At 37.6% G+C, this 18,146-nt stretch overlaps 2 protein-coding genes across 7 annotated transcripts in view; one reads left to right on the top strand and one right to left on the bottom strand.

Moving 5' to 3' along the window:
* Window positions 1-18,146, bottom strand: part of DCX (doublecortin) — a 325,574-nt gene that overhangs the window by 225,298 nt on the left and 82,130 nt on the right. The window lies entirely within an intron of this gene.
* SERTM2 (serine rich and transmembrane domain containing 2) lies at window positions 7,469-15,579 on the top strand. Of its 2 annotated transcripts, XM_087813544.1 has the most exons (4): window positions 7,469-7,623; window positions 7,788-7,883; window positions 14,220-14,317; window positions 14,890-15,579. In XM_087813544.1, exon 4 carries the CDS (start codon window positions 15,000-15,002, stop codon window positions 15,270-15,272), a length of 273 nt encoding a protein of 90 aa, XP_087669670.1. In that variant the 5' UTR covers window positions 7,469-7,623; window positions 7,788-7,883; window positions 14,220-14,317; window positions 14,890-14,999; the 3' UTR covers window positions 15,273-15,579. The 2 variants fall into 2 exon arrangements, with proteins under 2 accessions (XP_087669670.1, XP_087669669.1); XM_087813543.1 differs by having other exon boundaries at window positions 14,220-15,579.

The raw sequence follows: 18,146 nt of genomic DNA, 5'->3' as shown, positions 1-18,146 counted from the left end.
GGAGACTGGGTGAAAAAGGTGAAGGGATTAAGAAGTACAAATTGTTAGTCACAATATAGTCATGGGGATGTAAAGTACGGCATAGGAAATATATCAACAATATTGTAATAACTATGTATGGTTCCAAGTTGGGTACTTGAAATATCAGGAGTACCACTTTATAAGTATATGGCTGTCTAACCACTATGCTGTACACCTGAAACTAATACAAAATAATATTAAATAGTACCTGTAATTGAAAAATAATAAAAGAAATATATGCCTATAATCTGCTTGCAGTCTTTAACTTACTGATATACATAAACTTCTTTTGATTACAGTTTGAGCTCTGACTTTGCTATTTCTTTCATTTCTTCTGGACCATCATATTTATTGCTACAATAGCATTTAATGGATTTACTAATAAAAGCTTTATTCAGGGTACTGAAACATTAGAACAGTGAACTTCCATGTACTCCCTTCTTAAGCAGAATTCCCTTTTATTTTCCAGCTTTATTGACATATAATTAACATATAATATATGTAAGTTTAAGGTATACAATGTGATAATTCTATATACATATATACTGCAAAATGATTACCACCACAAGGTTAGTTAACACATCCACCATTTTACATAGTTACTAACTTACATAGTTACTTTATTTTTTGTGGTGAGAAATTTTAAGATGCACTCTCATCAGTTTTCAAAGTATTCAGATACAGTATTGTTAACTACAGTCACCATGCTGTACATTACATCCTGAGGAGTTATTCATTTTATAACTGGAAGTTTGTACCTTTTGACCACTTTCACTCACTTCCCTCACCCCAATGGCAACCACCTATCTGCTCTGTTTTTATGAGTGCTTTTTATAGATTCCCCATATAACTCATATCATATAGTCTTTGTTTTCTCTGACCTTTTTCACTTAGCATAATGCCTTCAAGATTCATCCATGTTGTCACAATTGGCAGCATTTCCTTTTTTATGGCTAAATAATATTTCATTTTGTATATATACATTCATCCAGCAATGGAACCTTAGATTGTTTTCATGCCTTTGTTATTAAGAATGCTGCAATTATAGTAATTTCTTTTTTTTTTTAGATATATACCCAGAAATGGAATTGCTAGATCATATGGTAATTCTATTTTTAAGTTTTTGAGGAATTGTCATATTGTTTTCCATAGTGACTGTACCAACTTACATTTCTATGTACAGTGCACAAGCGTTCCCTTTTCTCCACATCCTTGCTAGCACTTATCTCTTATCTTTTTTATAATAGCCATTCTAACAGATGTGAGGGGATATCTCATTGTGGTTTAGATTTGCATTTCCCTGATGATGAATGATGTTGAGCACCTTTTCATGTACCTGTTGGCCATTTGTACATCTTCTTTGGAAAGCTGTCTATTCAGGTCCTTTGCCCATTTTTAAAATTGTATTATTGTATTTGTTGCTATTGAATTGTATGAGTTCCTTATATATTTTGGATATTAACCTCTTATCAGTATATGGTTTGCAAATATTTTCTCCCTTTCCATAGGTTGCTTTTTCATTTTGTTGATCATTTCTTTTGCTGTGCAGAAGCTTTAGTTTGCTGTAGTTCTACTTGTTTATTTCTGTTTTTGTTGCTTGTGCTTTTGGTATCATATCCAAAAACTCATTGAGAAGACCAATGTCAAGGAGTTTTTTTCCTGTTTTCTTCTAGGACTGTTAAGGTTTCAGGTCTTACATTTGAATATTTAATCAGTTTTTAATTCACTTTTTGTGAGTGGTGTAAGATAGGGGTACAGTTTCATATTTTGCATGTAAACCCAGTTTTCACAACACCATTTATTAAGTAGATGATCTTTTCTCTATTGAGTACTAATGGCTCCCTTGTCAAAGATTAGTTGACTGTATATGCATGGGTTTATTTCTGGGCTCTTGATTCTCTTCCATTGGTCTATGTGTCTGTTTTTATACCAGTATCATATTGTTTTTATTACTATAGATTTGGAATATAGTTTAAAATCAGGAAGTGTTATGCTCCAGTTTTGTTCTTTCTCAAGATTGCTTTGGTTATTCAGAGTCTTTTATGGTTCCATATGAATTTTAGCATTTTTTTCCTATTTCTATAAAAAGTAAGCAGAATTTCTATCCATAGATCAAGGGTGTCTGATATATTTTTTAGTACAATCTGTTCATTAGGTACCTACCTCTTCATTTCCCAAGGCAGTGGTTCTTAACCTGTGAAGCTTGTTAAAAATGCATATTCTCACCCTGGCCAGTGTTGCCTAGTGGTTGGAGCATCAAGCCTCACACCAAAGGCTTGCTGGTTCTATTCCCAGTCAAGGGCATGTACCTGGGTTGCAGGTTTGATCCCTGGCCCTGGTCAGGGCCTGTGCGGGAGGCAACCAGTGGATGTGTCTCTCTCACATGGATGTTTCTCTCTCCCCCCCACCTTCCACTCTCTCTAAAAATCAATGAAAAAATATCCTTGGGTGAGGATTAATAACAACAACAACAACTATATATATATTTTTTCTCAGGTCTCATTCTTGTAGAAAGTCTGGGATAAACCCAAGATTCTGTATATCTGGAGTGATAAAGTACAATCCTGGTTAAGAACCATTGACCACTGGAAGGCCAGCAATAACAAGGCTGAACCATTACCAGTCCCTTTTCCTCCTTATTTCAACCCCTATTCTTGCTGGCTTCAAGAGTACATGGCAGGCTTCATGGTGAGTGTTTTCAGGGAGGAGATGCTGTATAGCTAACCTAGCTCTCCAATTTATGCTACCTCAATTTAAATCTATCAAGCAATCAATAAAAAATTGACAGATTTAATCTGTGCCTAGTAAATATACTTGTCCAAGTCATCATTGTGAATGATAAAGAGAGGCACAGTACTTGGAGCAATATGTTGTTCAAGTTAGAGGAACTATCCCTTCTAGGTGTCTAAATTTATAATGAGAAGGAAAGAAATTACATTATCGCTGTGCTGAAGCTTAGCTATCAGGAGGGGTGAAAAAAACTTCCTGTAACACCTTACTGAATATGAGCAATGTGTACTAGGGTTTACTGGGTGGAACGGTTATATTTTAAAGAAAGAACTAGAGTTCTAATCAAGACAACCCAAAATTATTGATTCACTCTTATTTTTAAGGTCTGCAAGCCCTTTTAGAACTTTGACATTTTCACCCCCAGGGAAATCAGAAGTGAATCAGACAGAATTGCTGATTTGCAAATATTGAGAAGCAGATCTTAGACATAGCCTCAGTCCCAGGTCAGGAGTATGGCTAAATGCATGGGTTTAGAGTCAGACATATCTGGGTTGAGAGTTTAGGTTCCATCACTTACTAGTTGTGTGACCTGGAGTAAACTACTTTACTCTGTAAGGTTCAGTTTCCCCTTCTGTAGTTTCTAAAATGACCTATGCTCTGTCAAGCTTTGGTGCCTCTGTACAGGCAGCTCCATCTGCCTCAAATACCATTTACCTCCTTTAACCTTGACTAGCTCCCACTTATCCTTCCAGTCTCAAATCAACATTGCCGCCTCCTGGAAGCCCTGATTCCCCAGCCACATATAGGTAATGCTTTTCTGTGTCTCCTTCTTACATGCCCTAAACACATCTTCAGTCATAATAAATGTGTGGTAATTGGTGGTTTTAAAAAACTTGTTTCTTCCACAGGAGCCAGGAAACTGAGGCCCAGGGGCTAAATCTGATTTGTGTAGCCATCAAGAATGGTTTGGGTATTTTTTATACAATAGGTTAAAAAAAAAGAATATGCAACAGAGATCTTAAGTGTCCCACAAATCCTGAAATATTTACTGTTTGGCTCTTTACAGAAGAAATTTGCTGATCTTTGCCATAGACAATAAGTAATTTGAGAGCAAGTACTATTTTTTCATTTCACTGTATGTCCAATTCCTGGCACAATACCTGGCATATAACAGGCAGTGAGATGTTTGTTGAATGAAGGAATGAATTAATGAGTATAACCAGTGTTTTTTAAAGTATAATTTATGACAGAATCAAGACACAACTGTATTTTGCCTCCCAATATATAAATAAAATGTACTCTATTGGGGTAAATTTCTCTTGATCCTGGATGGAAGTTTGGACAGCTTGCATGACTTTTCTGTTCATTCCTTCGAGAACAAACAGTCCTAAAATCACTCAAGTCACCAAACACAGTCTTGATTCAGTAATCAGGACATATTGAGTTCAAGATATTAATCAAATTATTCAGGCTTTACTCAGAGATAAGGTCCCTCCTTTTATCCTTTAGGTGTTGGCCACCTGCCATTGAAGATGGAGGGAGTGAGAGGTTTTTATTTCTCTCCCCACTGGCTAGCTTCTATTTGGACCTTCACCAGGGTGGAAGCAGGAACAGGGAGGAAAGGTAAGGGGATGGGTCATTTCTCCCTTGGTAGAACAAATGGTTTCCAGCTCTCTGGGTCTCTAGCTCTTCTTTGGGTTCCTTAAGGGTCCTCACCACTGACGACCTCTCTCCTGTAATTTGGGAGACATGGGCTGATGCATTTCTATTCATTTTGGTAGTTTACAACTCCTTCCTCAACTCCTAGGAATCCAACAGTTAACTCTAACTTTTTTTTGCTGGGGTCTCTCCACCCTGGTAGGTGGCTCTATTTATTGGACAGGATCAAGGGTGACCCCACCTTGTCTCTCTCTCCTGCATGGCCCCCATTTTGCTCCCAGGAAACACTCAAATATACCTTGCCCTGACAAATTCAGGAAATGTCGGCCAATCCCAACATAGTCAACCCTGTCTTCTTGCCAAGAGCCACATTAGCTTTCCTGGAATGGAGCTTCCACTGCAAAGAACAAATTTCTAGCTGTCTAAGTTGTCTGGTGAAACACTCTCTTACTAGCATTGCAGTGAAAGAGGTAATATCTCCCCCATCCTAGCACTTCTGTGAAAGATGGAGTAGAGTCCTAGCCTGGCAAGAGATCTCTGCAAAGAAATGTTTTTTAAAAATTCCTTCCTATTCTCCTCCACTACCTGACTTGTCTTTTTCCTCTTGGAACCTGTTTTGAAGCATTTCCTTTGTATACTCTGTATATGATAACCTGGCTTTAGAATTTCCCATCTATTGTAGGGCATCTATTATGGCTTTCTGGAAACTGAATTCTAATATCATGTGACCTAAGGCTTTTCTTTTCTAATTAGGTAGTGAAAGTTAGACAATCTCTGGCAAAACCTACAATTATATTCAAGTAGCCTCATTCTCTTTTGATATCTTAAACTTTGAGATAATAACATTTATTGAGCATTTACCAGGTAATGCATGCTTTATTTTCTCATATAATCCTCATGAAGATGATTTTTCCCTCTCTTACAGATGAGTCTCAAATAAATGAAGTGACTTCCTCAAGATAAGTAATAAAATATAGATCAAAGCTTAAGGGGAAATCCAGGCCTATTAGGTTTTAAAATCCATGGTCTTTTTGTTATACCACAATCTTCAAACTTTTCCACCAAAATACCCCAAATGGCAGAACAGAGTGAACATGTGTCCCTAGGAAGCCTGAGTAATTCAAAAAGGGACAACCACAAGTAAACATTTCTCTGAAGGCTCATGCTTGATTATAAAAATGCATAGAAAATTTGTATTATATTCTATAATATATGTGTTTATTGTCATATACACTATGTTGAAAATTGTCACTCAAATTACCTATGTTCTCCCTATCTGAATTTTCAAGTAAAATTGATCTTCTAGAAAAATGCACTATTTACCCTGTAGTTTCATGAATCTTGAGCATACTACTTTAGTTTGAGAAAGCCCAACATATCCCACAAGGTACTAGACTATACAAGTAAGGTATTAAGGATTTCAAAGAGAGCCTCAACCCATTGTAGCCAATGGAATGAGGGAAATGAAAATATATAAGATAGCCCAGCCAGTGTGGCTCAGTGGTTGAGTGTCAACCCATGAACCAAGAAGTCTCTGGTTCAATTCCTGGTGAGAGCACATGCCCGGGTTGTGGGCTCAATAGGGGGCATGCAGGAGGTAGCCGATCAATGTCTCTCCCTCATCGATGCCTCTATCTCTCTATCCCTCTCTCTTCTTCTCCCTCTAAAACATCAATAAAAAACATATTTTTTAAAAAAAAGGAAATATAGAAGATACAAGACTTGTTAAGGCGAATTTGGGGATAAAGGGAAAAGCACTGCAGTAATTTCTTAAAAACTGCAGTAATTTCTTAAAAACTGAGATAACACTGTTATTACTAAAAACTACCATTGTTATAAACTATTATTATTAATTCTCTGATAAAAACTGTTGATTACCATGAGTTGTTGAATGAATTATGCACTAATGATGTTACAATATTGGGAAAGTGACAGGAGGACGTTCAGCTGTTCATAATCCAGAGGCCATGGAGTATAGAAATTTATCCCTATTTCTGAGGCATCCAAGACCCACAAAAGGTCAAAAACCACTGCTACAGAGAAAAAAGCAGAGGCTTTGGGATCACACTGTCTTGTTTTCAAATATTTGCACCAAGCTTACTAAAGTGCACGATATACTTCCGCTCTGAGACTCAGTTTCCTTCCTTATTTGTAAAATGAGGATAATAATACCCAAGTCAAGAGTTGTTGTGTGGATTAAATGAGATTCTCTACATTAAACACTTGACACAGAGTGGAGACTCAAGAAATGTTAATCTTCTTCCTGCCACAATATATAAAACATGGTAAGGTCATTTAAACTATAGGTAGATGAATCATTTGTAATGAAACATATACCCTGGATAGACATGCCTTCTTAAAAGGTATTCTACTTAAAGCTCAGACGCCCAGCCAGAAACTCAGACATAGATTCCAAGACTGATATTAAACTTCCACAAAATTTTCAAAATAAAAGTATTCAGTTCATGCCTAAAAAAACGTTTCCAGCCCTGCCTGGCACAGTGGCTCAGTTGGTTGGAGCATCGTCCAGTACACCAAAAGTGTGCGGGTTTGATTCCTGGGCAAGGCACACACCTAGGTTTCAGGTTTGGTCCCTGGTTGCAGCACATACAGAAGGCAAGCAATCGATGTTTCTCTCTCCCTTCCTCTCTCTCTCTAAAAAAATCAATAAAAACATATACTAGGGTGAAGAATTTTTAAAAAGTTTCCGAAAACTAAGAACACATATGCATGCATTCTCTTTGGGAAGATGGAATTATTTAAATACCACTACATCCTGGCTTATTTGGTTTCAATGCTAAGCATATAGTACTATAACACCTAGGATGAAAAACCTCTTTAATTGAGCAAGAGATCTGATCCTGTTAAATTACATGTGAAGAAGCTTTCACAAAAACAGAGAGCCTTTGCTAATCCTCCAGATGCGTCAAAGGGGTTAAAGTGGAAGGCTTATACAAACTTTGCTCCTCAGCTTCTCTTATCTCCTCCCTCTCCGGCTCCAAAGCTCCACACCGCTACGGCAGAGGAGAGCTGAATCACTCACTACCTTTCCTGCATACTCTAAACTCTTGCCTGTGAAAGGGAAACTGGGAACTTGATTCAGGCTGCTTCCATTCAAGTGTTCCAGAGAGTATATACACACCCAAACAGACATTTCTCTTGGCTCTTTGGAGTTTATAAGGAGCAAGGCAACTGAAACTGCATTCTAAAGCTGTGAGTGGCAATTGGCATTTTAAGTAACTAATAGAAGGTGTTTTTCTGTTTTGCGTTGGAAAGGTCCGATTCTTTAGGAAGATGAAAGAGAAAGCATACCTTGCACGAACATAGTCCTGCATCCTGCTTCTCTGGAAAAACAAGTCTTTCATTCTATTTTCCAGATATTCCAGAAATGTTCCTGAACAAATTGCCTGTCGGTACAAGCTTCCAAAGGGGGATTTAAACAGCTAACCCATTTAACCTGCAAGCCAGGAAAGGTAAGAGAGACTTGAAAATATTATGATGTGTTCATGGTGAAATGAGCGGCATTATTTTATTTATTAGCAGGTGTGACAAACAGGCACCATCTGCTGCAGAAAATACAGCAACTGCCACTTGAGAAAGCTTATTACTTAATGGCTCCAGACATTGAAAAAGAAGCACTTGCGGCTAGAATTGTTTTTTTAATAGGCTCATGTGGAACTAAATACTCCTAACGGCTCCTTCCTCCCTTAGTTTTCTCTTCCTCACACTGGGCAGATAAATACAAACTGAATGTCTTAACTCCCAAAAGCTGTTGCAATTGATTGTTTTGATTTTCTCTTCTGAAATGTTCCACTGATAATTTTCCTTAGCTATTTGGTGGGATTTCAGTTCTGGAATTATATAAGCAGGTGTCATGCAGAAAAATGTAAAATTATCAGTGCATTTTTTTCAGAACTTTATCATGTAACTACTAGTAGCACCTTGAGGACCAAAACAGGGATCAGGTTACATTTATCTCTATATCCCAGACTTAGCAGAGTGTTTGGTACTTTGGTTGGCACTCAATAGTTTGCTGAGTAAATGTCAACCTGATTTTTGAGATGCAAGTAGAACTTTTTTGCTCTTATTAGGAACAAGTTTCACCCAAGAAATTCCTCTCAGGGTTGATGGATGGAGAAAGCTCCACATTCCCTTCTCATTCTAAGGAGAGAAAGTCATGATCTGGGTGTCTATTTTGCTTCTGTGAGGTTAAATAGACTATGATGATATCAAATAGTAGCCAAGACTTGACATTTTAATGTTCATACCAAAAACACTAGAAGTTTTTTTTTTGTGTGTTTTTTTTTTAAATTACCAAGGGTTTTATTTACCAAGTTAATGGCAAAACATGTAATCAGAAAACCAAAGGTATATTCACATTGCTTGTGGGTATTTTGATTTATATTAGAAGTGGAGTAAACCAGATGTTCAGACTAATGTTGGACATTGGCCAATTATTAAATTAATCTCTTTTACTTTGCCATTCCCTCAAACTTCCCTCCCCTTCCTTTTTTCACCCTTCTTTCCCAATGTTTTTCTGTTTCCTTATCTTCACCTCTACCTCTTAATCACTCATTTCTTCCCACCTCTATCCACTTCCCAAATTCCTAATCATTTTACTCCTCACATTTTCTTCCTTCCCTCCTCCTCCCTCCCCTCTATTTTCCTTCCTTTCTTTTCCTAATTCTTTATCCCCTTTTTTATCCCTCAGTCTCCTCCTTATCCCTCAACAGTTTCAATCACTTTTACAAAGACTAGAGACTGAGTTTTATTTTCTATGAGCTTTCCAGAAATGACTGCAGGACACTAAAATTCTATAAAGGTATTTCCACGAAAATCAGATCCTTCAGAATTAATAGATTTTCTACTTCTTTTGAAATCACATGGTGGTTGTTTTTTCCAAATGGTGCAGAGCTTTTAATGAAACAATCACATCATTTGCACAACTCATTTATTAGTTAGAAAACAGACCTATGACAATCCCATTTGGAAAGCTTTTAAAAAAAGTTGTCATATATAAGCCCAGCTGGCATGGCTCAATGGTTGAACATTGACCTATGATCCAGGAGATTGAGGCTCGATCCCCAGTGGGGAGTGTGCCGGTCAATGACTCTCGTCATTGATGTTTCTATCTCTCCATCTCCCTTCCTCCCTCTGAAATCAATAAAAACATATTAAAAAAAAAAAAAAAGTTGTCACATATACAGGACCAGATTAACAAAGAGGATTTCCCAATAATTAACTTTTCATTTACTCACTTAAAATTCCTTAATGAATTTAAGGAATTAAATCAATCGACCTGTCTGAATTGACCAGAGTGTTTGGTGTCCTGCAGACTATGGAGGTTTTAAAGAATATATGATTAGTTTTCCAAATCCTCAAATGAAATTTTTAAAGAAATTGACAACTGTATGTGAGATTGTTGTTTACAGCTTCCACATAGAATTCTAATAAATATTCAGAACTAATAAAGATTCAGAATCGATTGTGTAGAAGGCATAAAATGTATTATCAACTGTTACTGAAAAGAATCTATAGATACAATTGAACTTTCTAAAATTTAAGGCTGTAAACCCATCCCATGTAGTTTTCCTTTAAAATTGTGTAACTGAAATAGTAATTCAAGAGCAAAGTTTCTAACAAAGTGATTATTCCCTAATTCCAGATTATAATCAGGAATTCAGTCTCCCTTGCACAATAAGAGATATGGGAGTGGGTAGGTGGAATAAAAAGAAAAGGGAATTTCAGGCTCTTCCCAAGCTATATTAGCCACCAGAGCAGAGATAAGACTGTGCTTCTCTTCAAATTGTCAGTGCTAAGTGCATTTCTTCAGTCATATCCATGCATTTAATCAACAATTATTAAGTAGCTACTGTAAGCCTGGTTATATAAGGGATAAAATGTTGAAAAATATCCTGAAAGAGTTTACAAATTACAACGTAGGGGAAAACCTAAATATCAAAGAGATATTTACAATATTAGGCAAATGTAACTTCTCTAGGAGAGATACAAAACATGTGGGAATTAGGATTTGGATGGGAAATCAAGGTCAGTTTCATGAGCTGAACCATGAAGAATTGTAGCATTTCCCCAAGCAGAGATGTGGCAAGATGTAAGGAACTGGTCAAAGATAAGCATGGAGGCAGGGAAGCAGGTAACAGTGTGCACTGCAGTTTGATTGGAAAGGAGAGTAGTGGAAAGAATTAAGGTCAGGACCAGGGCATTGACAGCCTTGAATGCCAAGCTAAGAATGAAGTCCAAAGGCAATAAGGAGCCTCAAAGGCAATATGTGGGCTTCAAAAACTTTATTCCATTTTTATCTATTAGAATAAATAAGAACAAATTGAAGATGACATATAGCTTGACACTTTTTAAAATAAAGTTCAAAACTAAACAACATGTTGTTTAGGCATAGGTGTTTGTGTGTATGTTTGTGTTTGTGTGTGTGTGTGTGTGTGTGTATAAATAAAAGCAAAGTAATGATTAACAAAACTTAGAGCATTCATTATTTCTGAGAAGTAGGTAGTAGGATGAGATGGAGAGGTGCATAGAGATGTCGTGTAAATTAATTATTTTCAATTTAAAAGTTGGTAGGTGTTTGTTCACAGGTATTTATCCATGGGTGTTTTTAAGTATGCAAAAGAGGCCCTGGTGTCCCCATGATGGCATTGAGCCATTAACCAAGGAATATGACTTATCCAAATCTATATTTGAGACCCACAGGAGACTAATGATCCTATAATACTATAGAGGTTTTCCCAATTGGCTTGCACTAGCACTGAGTGTTTCTTTTCCTTCCGCTTCTCTTCTGGAGGGCAGGTGAAAAAGTGACTTGTGAGCTATGAGGGTGAAAAATCCATTAAGCTCATATACTTGGGGCAGCAGCACTTTTAAGGAAGGGAGCTGCAGGGAGAAGAGTTGGTATGGAGGGAGGCTACTCGGACAGGCAATATATGTATAAAGCATATTTAATAAATAGCAGGGCAGCTGAGATCAAGTGATTGCTCTGTGTGGGCTGCCCAGGACTATGAGTCCTAAATTTGAAACACTCTGTTCTACTTGTAGAGTCGTGCTTCTCAGCCCTGGCTGCATATCAAAATCACCTGTGGAATTTTAAGCACTACAGATGTCCATGCCCCTACACAGACCTACTGAATCAGAACCTCTGAATTTTCAAAAAGCTTAACAAGTGATCCTGAGGGCAGCAGGGACTGGAAATCATTCCTTGCAGAAATGCTAAGTGGGCAGCTTTTCACAAATGTATATCTCAGGGTCCTATCCCCTGAGATTCTGATCTAAGGAGCAAGGGAAAGGGTCTAGAAATTTGCATTTGTAATAAGCATCTTCCAGATAATTCTAATGAAGAGACTTCCTTGGAACACCCTGAGAAAATTGCCCCAAAGTTCAAAAACACTAGGGCCTCAGGGTGATTACTCTGTGTATTCATTTCCTAGGGCTGCCATAAACAAAGTGCCACACACTAGGTAGCTTAAAACAACAGAAATGTATTCTCTTAGGTCTAAAGTCTAGACGTATGAAATCAAGGCCTTAGCAGTGTCACGCTCCCTCTTCAATCTGTAAGGTAAAAATCCTTCCTTGGCTCTTCTAGCTTCTGGCACTTGCTGGCAATCTTTGGAATGCCTTGGCTCATAGATGCATCACTTCAATCTCTGCCTTTGTCTTCTCTCTGTATATCTGTCTTCTCTTCTTATAAGGACACGAGTCACATTGAATTAGGGCCAACCTAATGATTTCATTTTAACTTTATTATATCTGCAAAGTTTCTATTTCCAAATGAGGTTGGATTCACAGGTTCTGGGTATTAGGACTTCAACATATTTTGGGGGGAAAACAGTTCAACCTATAACACTATTTTAAATAGTTTTCAAAAGTAGGGCCCCCAAACAACCAATGAGACAGATTAGCTATGTTCTTTAGCTGGGCTGTCTAGATAGAAAGACTGATAGTTAACTCTCAAAACTTGTTGTGCAAAAAATTTGTGCTTAGAATGCATTTTCCTGAGCCTTGATCCTAGATATTAGAATTCAGTAGGCCTGGAAAAAGGCCTAGGAATCTATATTTTAAATGATGTAGGGGATACATGCATCACACTCTTGAGAAAAGCTGGATTTGAGAGAACAAACAAGGTCAAGAAACAAATGGTTTGTGGAAAAGGAGATGCCAAAAGCATACCCTAAAATCTGTGTTTGTAACAAGCTAATGGTGAACCATTACCTTTGGGGCACGGCATTTCTAAAGGATACCTACTGTCATTGTCTTTTCCACTTGTTAGTGAATCAGAAATCAAAGTAGATATACTTTTAATTATTGCAAAAGTATCTTCTAGACCATTGCTCCAAAGGCAGTAGAAAGAGACGCAGTCTCTTTGCTCTTGTTTCTTGTGAACCAGGTGGTTCTGCATAGGTGGTAGGGACAGTAGGTAAGTAGACTAAGAATCATGCAACTTACAGAAAGTGGGCTAGTGAATATAAACTTTAAGCTGAAGTGCTCCCAGGCTGGGGGCAAAATTCAAGATCATAAGAAGAGTAATGTGATTATTGGAGCTACTTCTTAACTCTCCTTGGGTAAGTTAACAAGCGACAGAAGTAGGCTGCATTGTCAGCTCTCTGCTATAGCTGCACATAGAAGTTTGACAGGTGGTGGTGGTTTATATTGTTTATTTTAGTCACCCATATTCAAAATTCATGTTTACATTTTTAAATTTTTTTTATATGTTTTTATTGATTTCAGAAAAAGGGAGAGGGAGAGGGAGAGAGATGACTTTAAAAACTACCAGTCATCAATGATGAGAGAGAAACATCGATCGGCTGCCTCCTGCACGCCCCCTACTGGGGATGGAGCCCTCAACCTGGGCATGTGCCTGGACTGGGAATCGGACGGTGACCTCCTGGTTCATAGTTGGACGCTCAACCACTGAGCCACACCGGCAGGGCCAAACTTCATGTTTAGAATGACAAGCTAAATCATTTTGGAAGACTTTAATAGTAATTAGTTGACCCTACTTACACACTAGAATGTTTTTGCCAATATAGATAAGGTCCTGTCTTTATCAATAATAAAAGATGCAGTTCCTTGCTCCCAAAAGACCTACCCTCTCAGTTCCTTCTGATCTACAAATACTGGGGGAAAAAGTGTATTCTCACCCCCACAGACCTAAATGAAAGAGCTAGAATGCAACAATAAAATTGGGGTAAGCCTGCATTCCTTAAAATTCCACAATTTGTTAAAGTGACCCATGGCACTGGGACCTGGAGTTTGAAAATGAATCCTTAGATTTAGGTTTTCTTTAGTTCATTGCTAGGCTTTCCTGGTTAAACTAGAGAAGTGGTTCTCAGTCCTGACTGTACTATAGAGTAACTTGGGCAGCTTTAAAAAATACCAGTCCTTGGATCCCACCCCACACCATTAAAATCTGACTCTCTAGAGTGGTACCCAGCCCCTTACTGTGGAGATTATGATTCAGAACATCTTTGTTGGAGCCCAGGGCCTATATTTTAATTAGTACCTCAGGTAAATCTTATGATCAGTTAATCTGGAAAACACGGTTTTAATGCAGCTTAGTTATTAGGTGTTCAGTAATATGAATTTTTCTTTAACCTTTTAATAGTTATTCACCACATAGAAAAAACATTCAAAATGATAAAAACTCAGGATATTATTTTTAAACTAATTTGCCCATAGCAAACCATTTTGCAACATAGCAGTTAATTTCTACTTTAAAAAATTTGACACCTGTTTTTCTTAGATACTGGAATCTTTTATTTTTGTTTTTGTTTTTTTATTTTCAGGAAAATAATTCTGTTGAAGAATCTTAAGAGTGAAATCTTCTGAGGCTATACCTACTGCTGTCAGCACCTCTGAGACTTCTCCATCTAGGAATTACCAGGTCCGACAACACTTTTCCTCCAGCCTACAATGAGGGGTGTCAAAAAAAAACTGTAGAAAGTACATCCTCTAGACTTATAGCCCTCAAGCTGTGCTAACTGGGCAGGAACCTTATAAGCTCCATTCTTAGATTCCAAAAGACAAGAAGGGTGAAAACTCAGATAAGCTAAGCCTGAAATATACAAAAGCCTTTAGAAAGTCTCCTCATAGAAGAACCTGAGTAAATTCACATAATTAGTGCAGGCATTAAGATGAGTTGAAGGTAAAACAGAGCCCTTTCTCCTATCAAAACAGAGCAGAAGTTTGATTTAATACTCTAAGAGATTCTTGTCTCCATGCCAGTATTATAATTTCACAATTTTTATTTTAATTAGTTATAGAGTAGGACTATGAAAAATAAAAGATTTATTTATAAGTGTATATTTCAAATGATTAAGAAATTCCAATAAAACCTATTTGAGAGGGGAGTGCTGTGCTGGAGGACAGAGAGGGTGTGGCAATTGCCGAGTTAGAATGTCACCATTTTCTTGCTTGTGCACTACTGACTTGGCTCTGGTCATGATTGCTTTGTAGGAGACTGTTAGAAAACATCCAGTATATTCAGAGACAGTACAAGTGACTGTGGAATGCCTGAAGGGCAATAGAAATCAAATAGAAACAAGTACCTACTCAAGTCTTGAGTGATGACGGAGGCGCATTTCAAGTACCATGGAACTCTCACTGGGTGGACCCATTTCCCCACCCCCACAACAGAGGTTAACACCACTTTAGATAAGTATTCCAACCTGTACATATATGTGGGCTTATTCCTGAGCCTCCTGGCCATTCTCCTCCTCCTGCTTTTCATAATGCTCCTTCGGCTCAAACATGTCATCTCACCCATCAACTCTGAGAGCACAGAAAGTGTTCCTGAATTCACAGATATAGAGATGCAGAGTCGAATCCCCACTTATTAAAGCCAGAATGAATATGAGTTTTAGTGGATCTCAGTAAACCCTTGTATGTTGATGTCCAGGGAAGCTTACTTTGTTGCACGTAGCTTCCCCTGTAGGGAATCAACAAGTTGTTCACTTAACAAAAAGTTGTTCGTGTTTTCTTTGTGTTATTCTTTATCTTGACTCTGTTTGTGGGATAACTAAGAGACTTAATACTCATTCTCTGCTAGGAATATAAAAAATGGCAGCTGGTGGGAGGGCAGGTTTCCATAGTAACCAAAGAGCCAGGGCCTTGAGCAAACCTCAGACCACAGAAATTCATATACAACTATTGTAAAAAAACACAGGATTCCTAGAAGCTCGAAGGACAAGGAAAATTTGCCTTCAAAAGGGCTGATTGTTCAAAGAGGGTGCCCCAAGAAAAGGACAAGTCTTAATTTAGCACTTGGATCCTAAAGAATCACTTCTGCTGTCATGAAGCTAAATCATGTCAGAAGTTAATGGAAAGGACCATAAACCCCTTCCCAAAGGAGCAGTGATTTTATCTAAGGCCACTGGGTTTGAACCAAATGAAAGAAAAGATTTAAAGAAATTGTTTCAGTTTAAAGAACAACTTTTCAGAAAGAAGTTTCCAGTCAACGAACTCATCTAGAGAAGGAAAATGTGCATTTGATATCTGTGTTATTACTATTATTAGACTTTTGAAAACTCAGACAATGACAGATGTATTACAAAAATCTGGAACGATGAACTTCCCCAAAACCAAGGGAAAACTAAGTCAAAATGTGTTAATGACATTGAACCTTACATATGGTACAGCTTCATTGTCCCTTTCTCCCTTCCTATCACGCTCCAGGATTGAGTTGCGCACAAGTATGAGTTTTGTTTAAAGGTGGCCTTAGCAAAGAATACTCAACTGTAATTTGAAGCAGAAATGAAATAATATTATTCTGTTGTTAAATGATTATGGCTTTGGACAAAACATTCAAGCCTCTGGGTGCCAGGTTTTACTTTCTGAAAAATTATCAGAGAGCTATTTAGTCATCACTAGACTCCTTTTAGATCTGAGTGTAAGACACACAAAGAGAGGCAAAGGAGGAAAGGACGAAACAACACCCTTCAACAAATCTTTACTGAGATCAATGTCCTCAAATTCACATTTGTCTTTCCCAGAAAATGAACCTCCCTTCCTGATCCCTACCAAAAAATGAAGTGTTTCACTTATTACCTATAAGAGAAATATATTTTGAAAAATTCCATTCTCATAAGTAGCCCTAGTATGCCAGTAGAAGAAACAGATCGATTTTTAAAAATTAATGTTCCAAAGGGGAACCAAAGGAAATGAGTACTGATTACAAATTAGAAATGAGAAGGCTGGTTATATTTTTGCCACCAAAGAATTAATACACCTGTGTTAAGTTCTGCCTGCTTAAAAAAAAAAATCAGTTCTCTCTTGCACCTAAAAGGTGGTCATCAAATTTCACAAGATGCTCCCTCAGGAACTGCAGTGGTGGTAAGAGAGAAATGGAATGGAGGTTACGTTAATGCCACCTCCACTGGACATACAGCTCTCTCTAGCCTGTTACCAATTTAGATTGGCCCCTTTACTCTGCTCTAAATCTAGCTTGGTGGTGAAATTCCCAAGTGCTTTCTACTTTTATACACAGTCATTTGCCAATACTCCCCTCTCCAAGGGGCTGCAAGTGTAAAATCCCCACATGCAGAGCTAAACTTAGCAGCAGGGCTGACTCTGGCACACCTGTTACAAAAGTGTGCTGTTAAGAGATGGCAGCTGCGTTCTGCACCATTCAGAATAGATCAGCAGGTAGCCTAAGACAGAGCATACACTTCCCTTTTGGTATTATATTTTCCCAAGTGACAAGTGACTCATATTATTACATTTGGTGGTTTAAGTTGTGTCTTTATTCAACATCCAGGCTCCATATACCCTTTAAAATGTTAGTTCTTGGCAGCCATACATAGACTTCCTCAAACGCTGGCAATATAACCCAGAACTTCCTAAGGACACACATCTCCCCTCTCCCTTTTGTGCTCACAGTATTTGAATGCACTATAGTTAAGAAATCAGTAGCTGGATAAATGAGCAAACTGATTCAACTTCCAACAGTAGTGAATAGCAAGAGGCCCAATGCTTTGTTGCTGAACCTAATGAACAGACAGACTGCAAATTTATTCCCTCTCACCTACTTCCCCAACCCAAATTTTAGGAGTTTAAAACTGCTCTTTAATCACTGACGTGGATGAAGATTCCTAATTTATGATTAGGCTACTCACCTGGAAAACAAACACCCTCTTTCATCACAACTGCCCCATGGGATCCAGATCTTCATTGAGCATTAATCAAAGCACACAGCACAGATTACAGATTGCACTAAAATAGTAGCATAACCACTCACAGCTTCCAGTGACAACATAAATGGAGATGAATTTAAGCAGATGTGTCATTATGGTGACTTACATGGTATTTAATCTTTAGGAAAATAAATTCAATGGTTTCATCATAACAGACACTGTAAAGAAAATAATTTTTTATTTATATCAAATTATACTATATCCCCCAGATATTACTGCTCAAAGAGGCAGCTAGAACAATAGGCATAATTTGAATTTACCCATTTATCCAAAATGCTGACTTATCAATTCCCTCCCCAACCCCCGCTGTCCAGAATATTTCACATTAGTCTAAATGTATACAAACAGATTGTTAGGTTGTTTATATATAGATCTATTCTGCTTTAAGGTGAAAAAAATGATTCTTTACTTTTTATTATGCTAAACCATATGTAATGGCCATTTCTGTAGGTCAAAAGTGCTCAAATATTGGCAATTTCATATAATTTAACCTAATAAAAAGACACGATATATGAATTCTTT

The sequence above is a fragment of the Miniopterus natalensis genome, chromosome X (assembly GCF_054644295.1).
Source record: "Miniopterus natalensis isolate mMinNat1 chromosome X, mMinNat1.hap1, whole genome shotgun sequence".
Taxonomy (NCBI): Eukaryota; Metazoa; Chordata; class Mammalia; order Chiroptera; family Miniopteridae; genus Miniopterus; species Miniopterus natalensis.
Note: the sequence above shows the minus strand (reverse complement) of the source record. Positions and strands in the feature narration are given on the sequence as shown.

Excerpts from the sequence above, each read along its gene's own strand:
- SERTM2 (XM_087813544.1), top strand. The coding sequence starts at position 15,000 with ATGACGGAGGCGCATTTCAAGTACCATGGAACTCTCACTGGGTGGACC.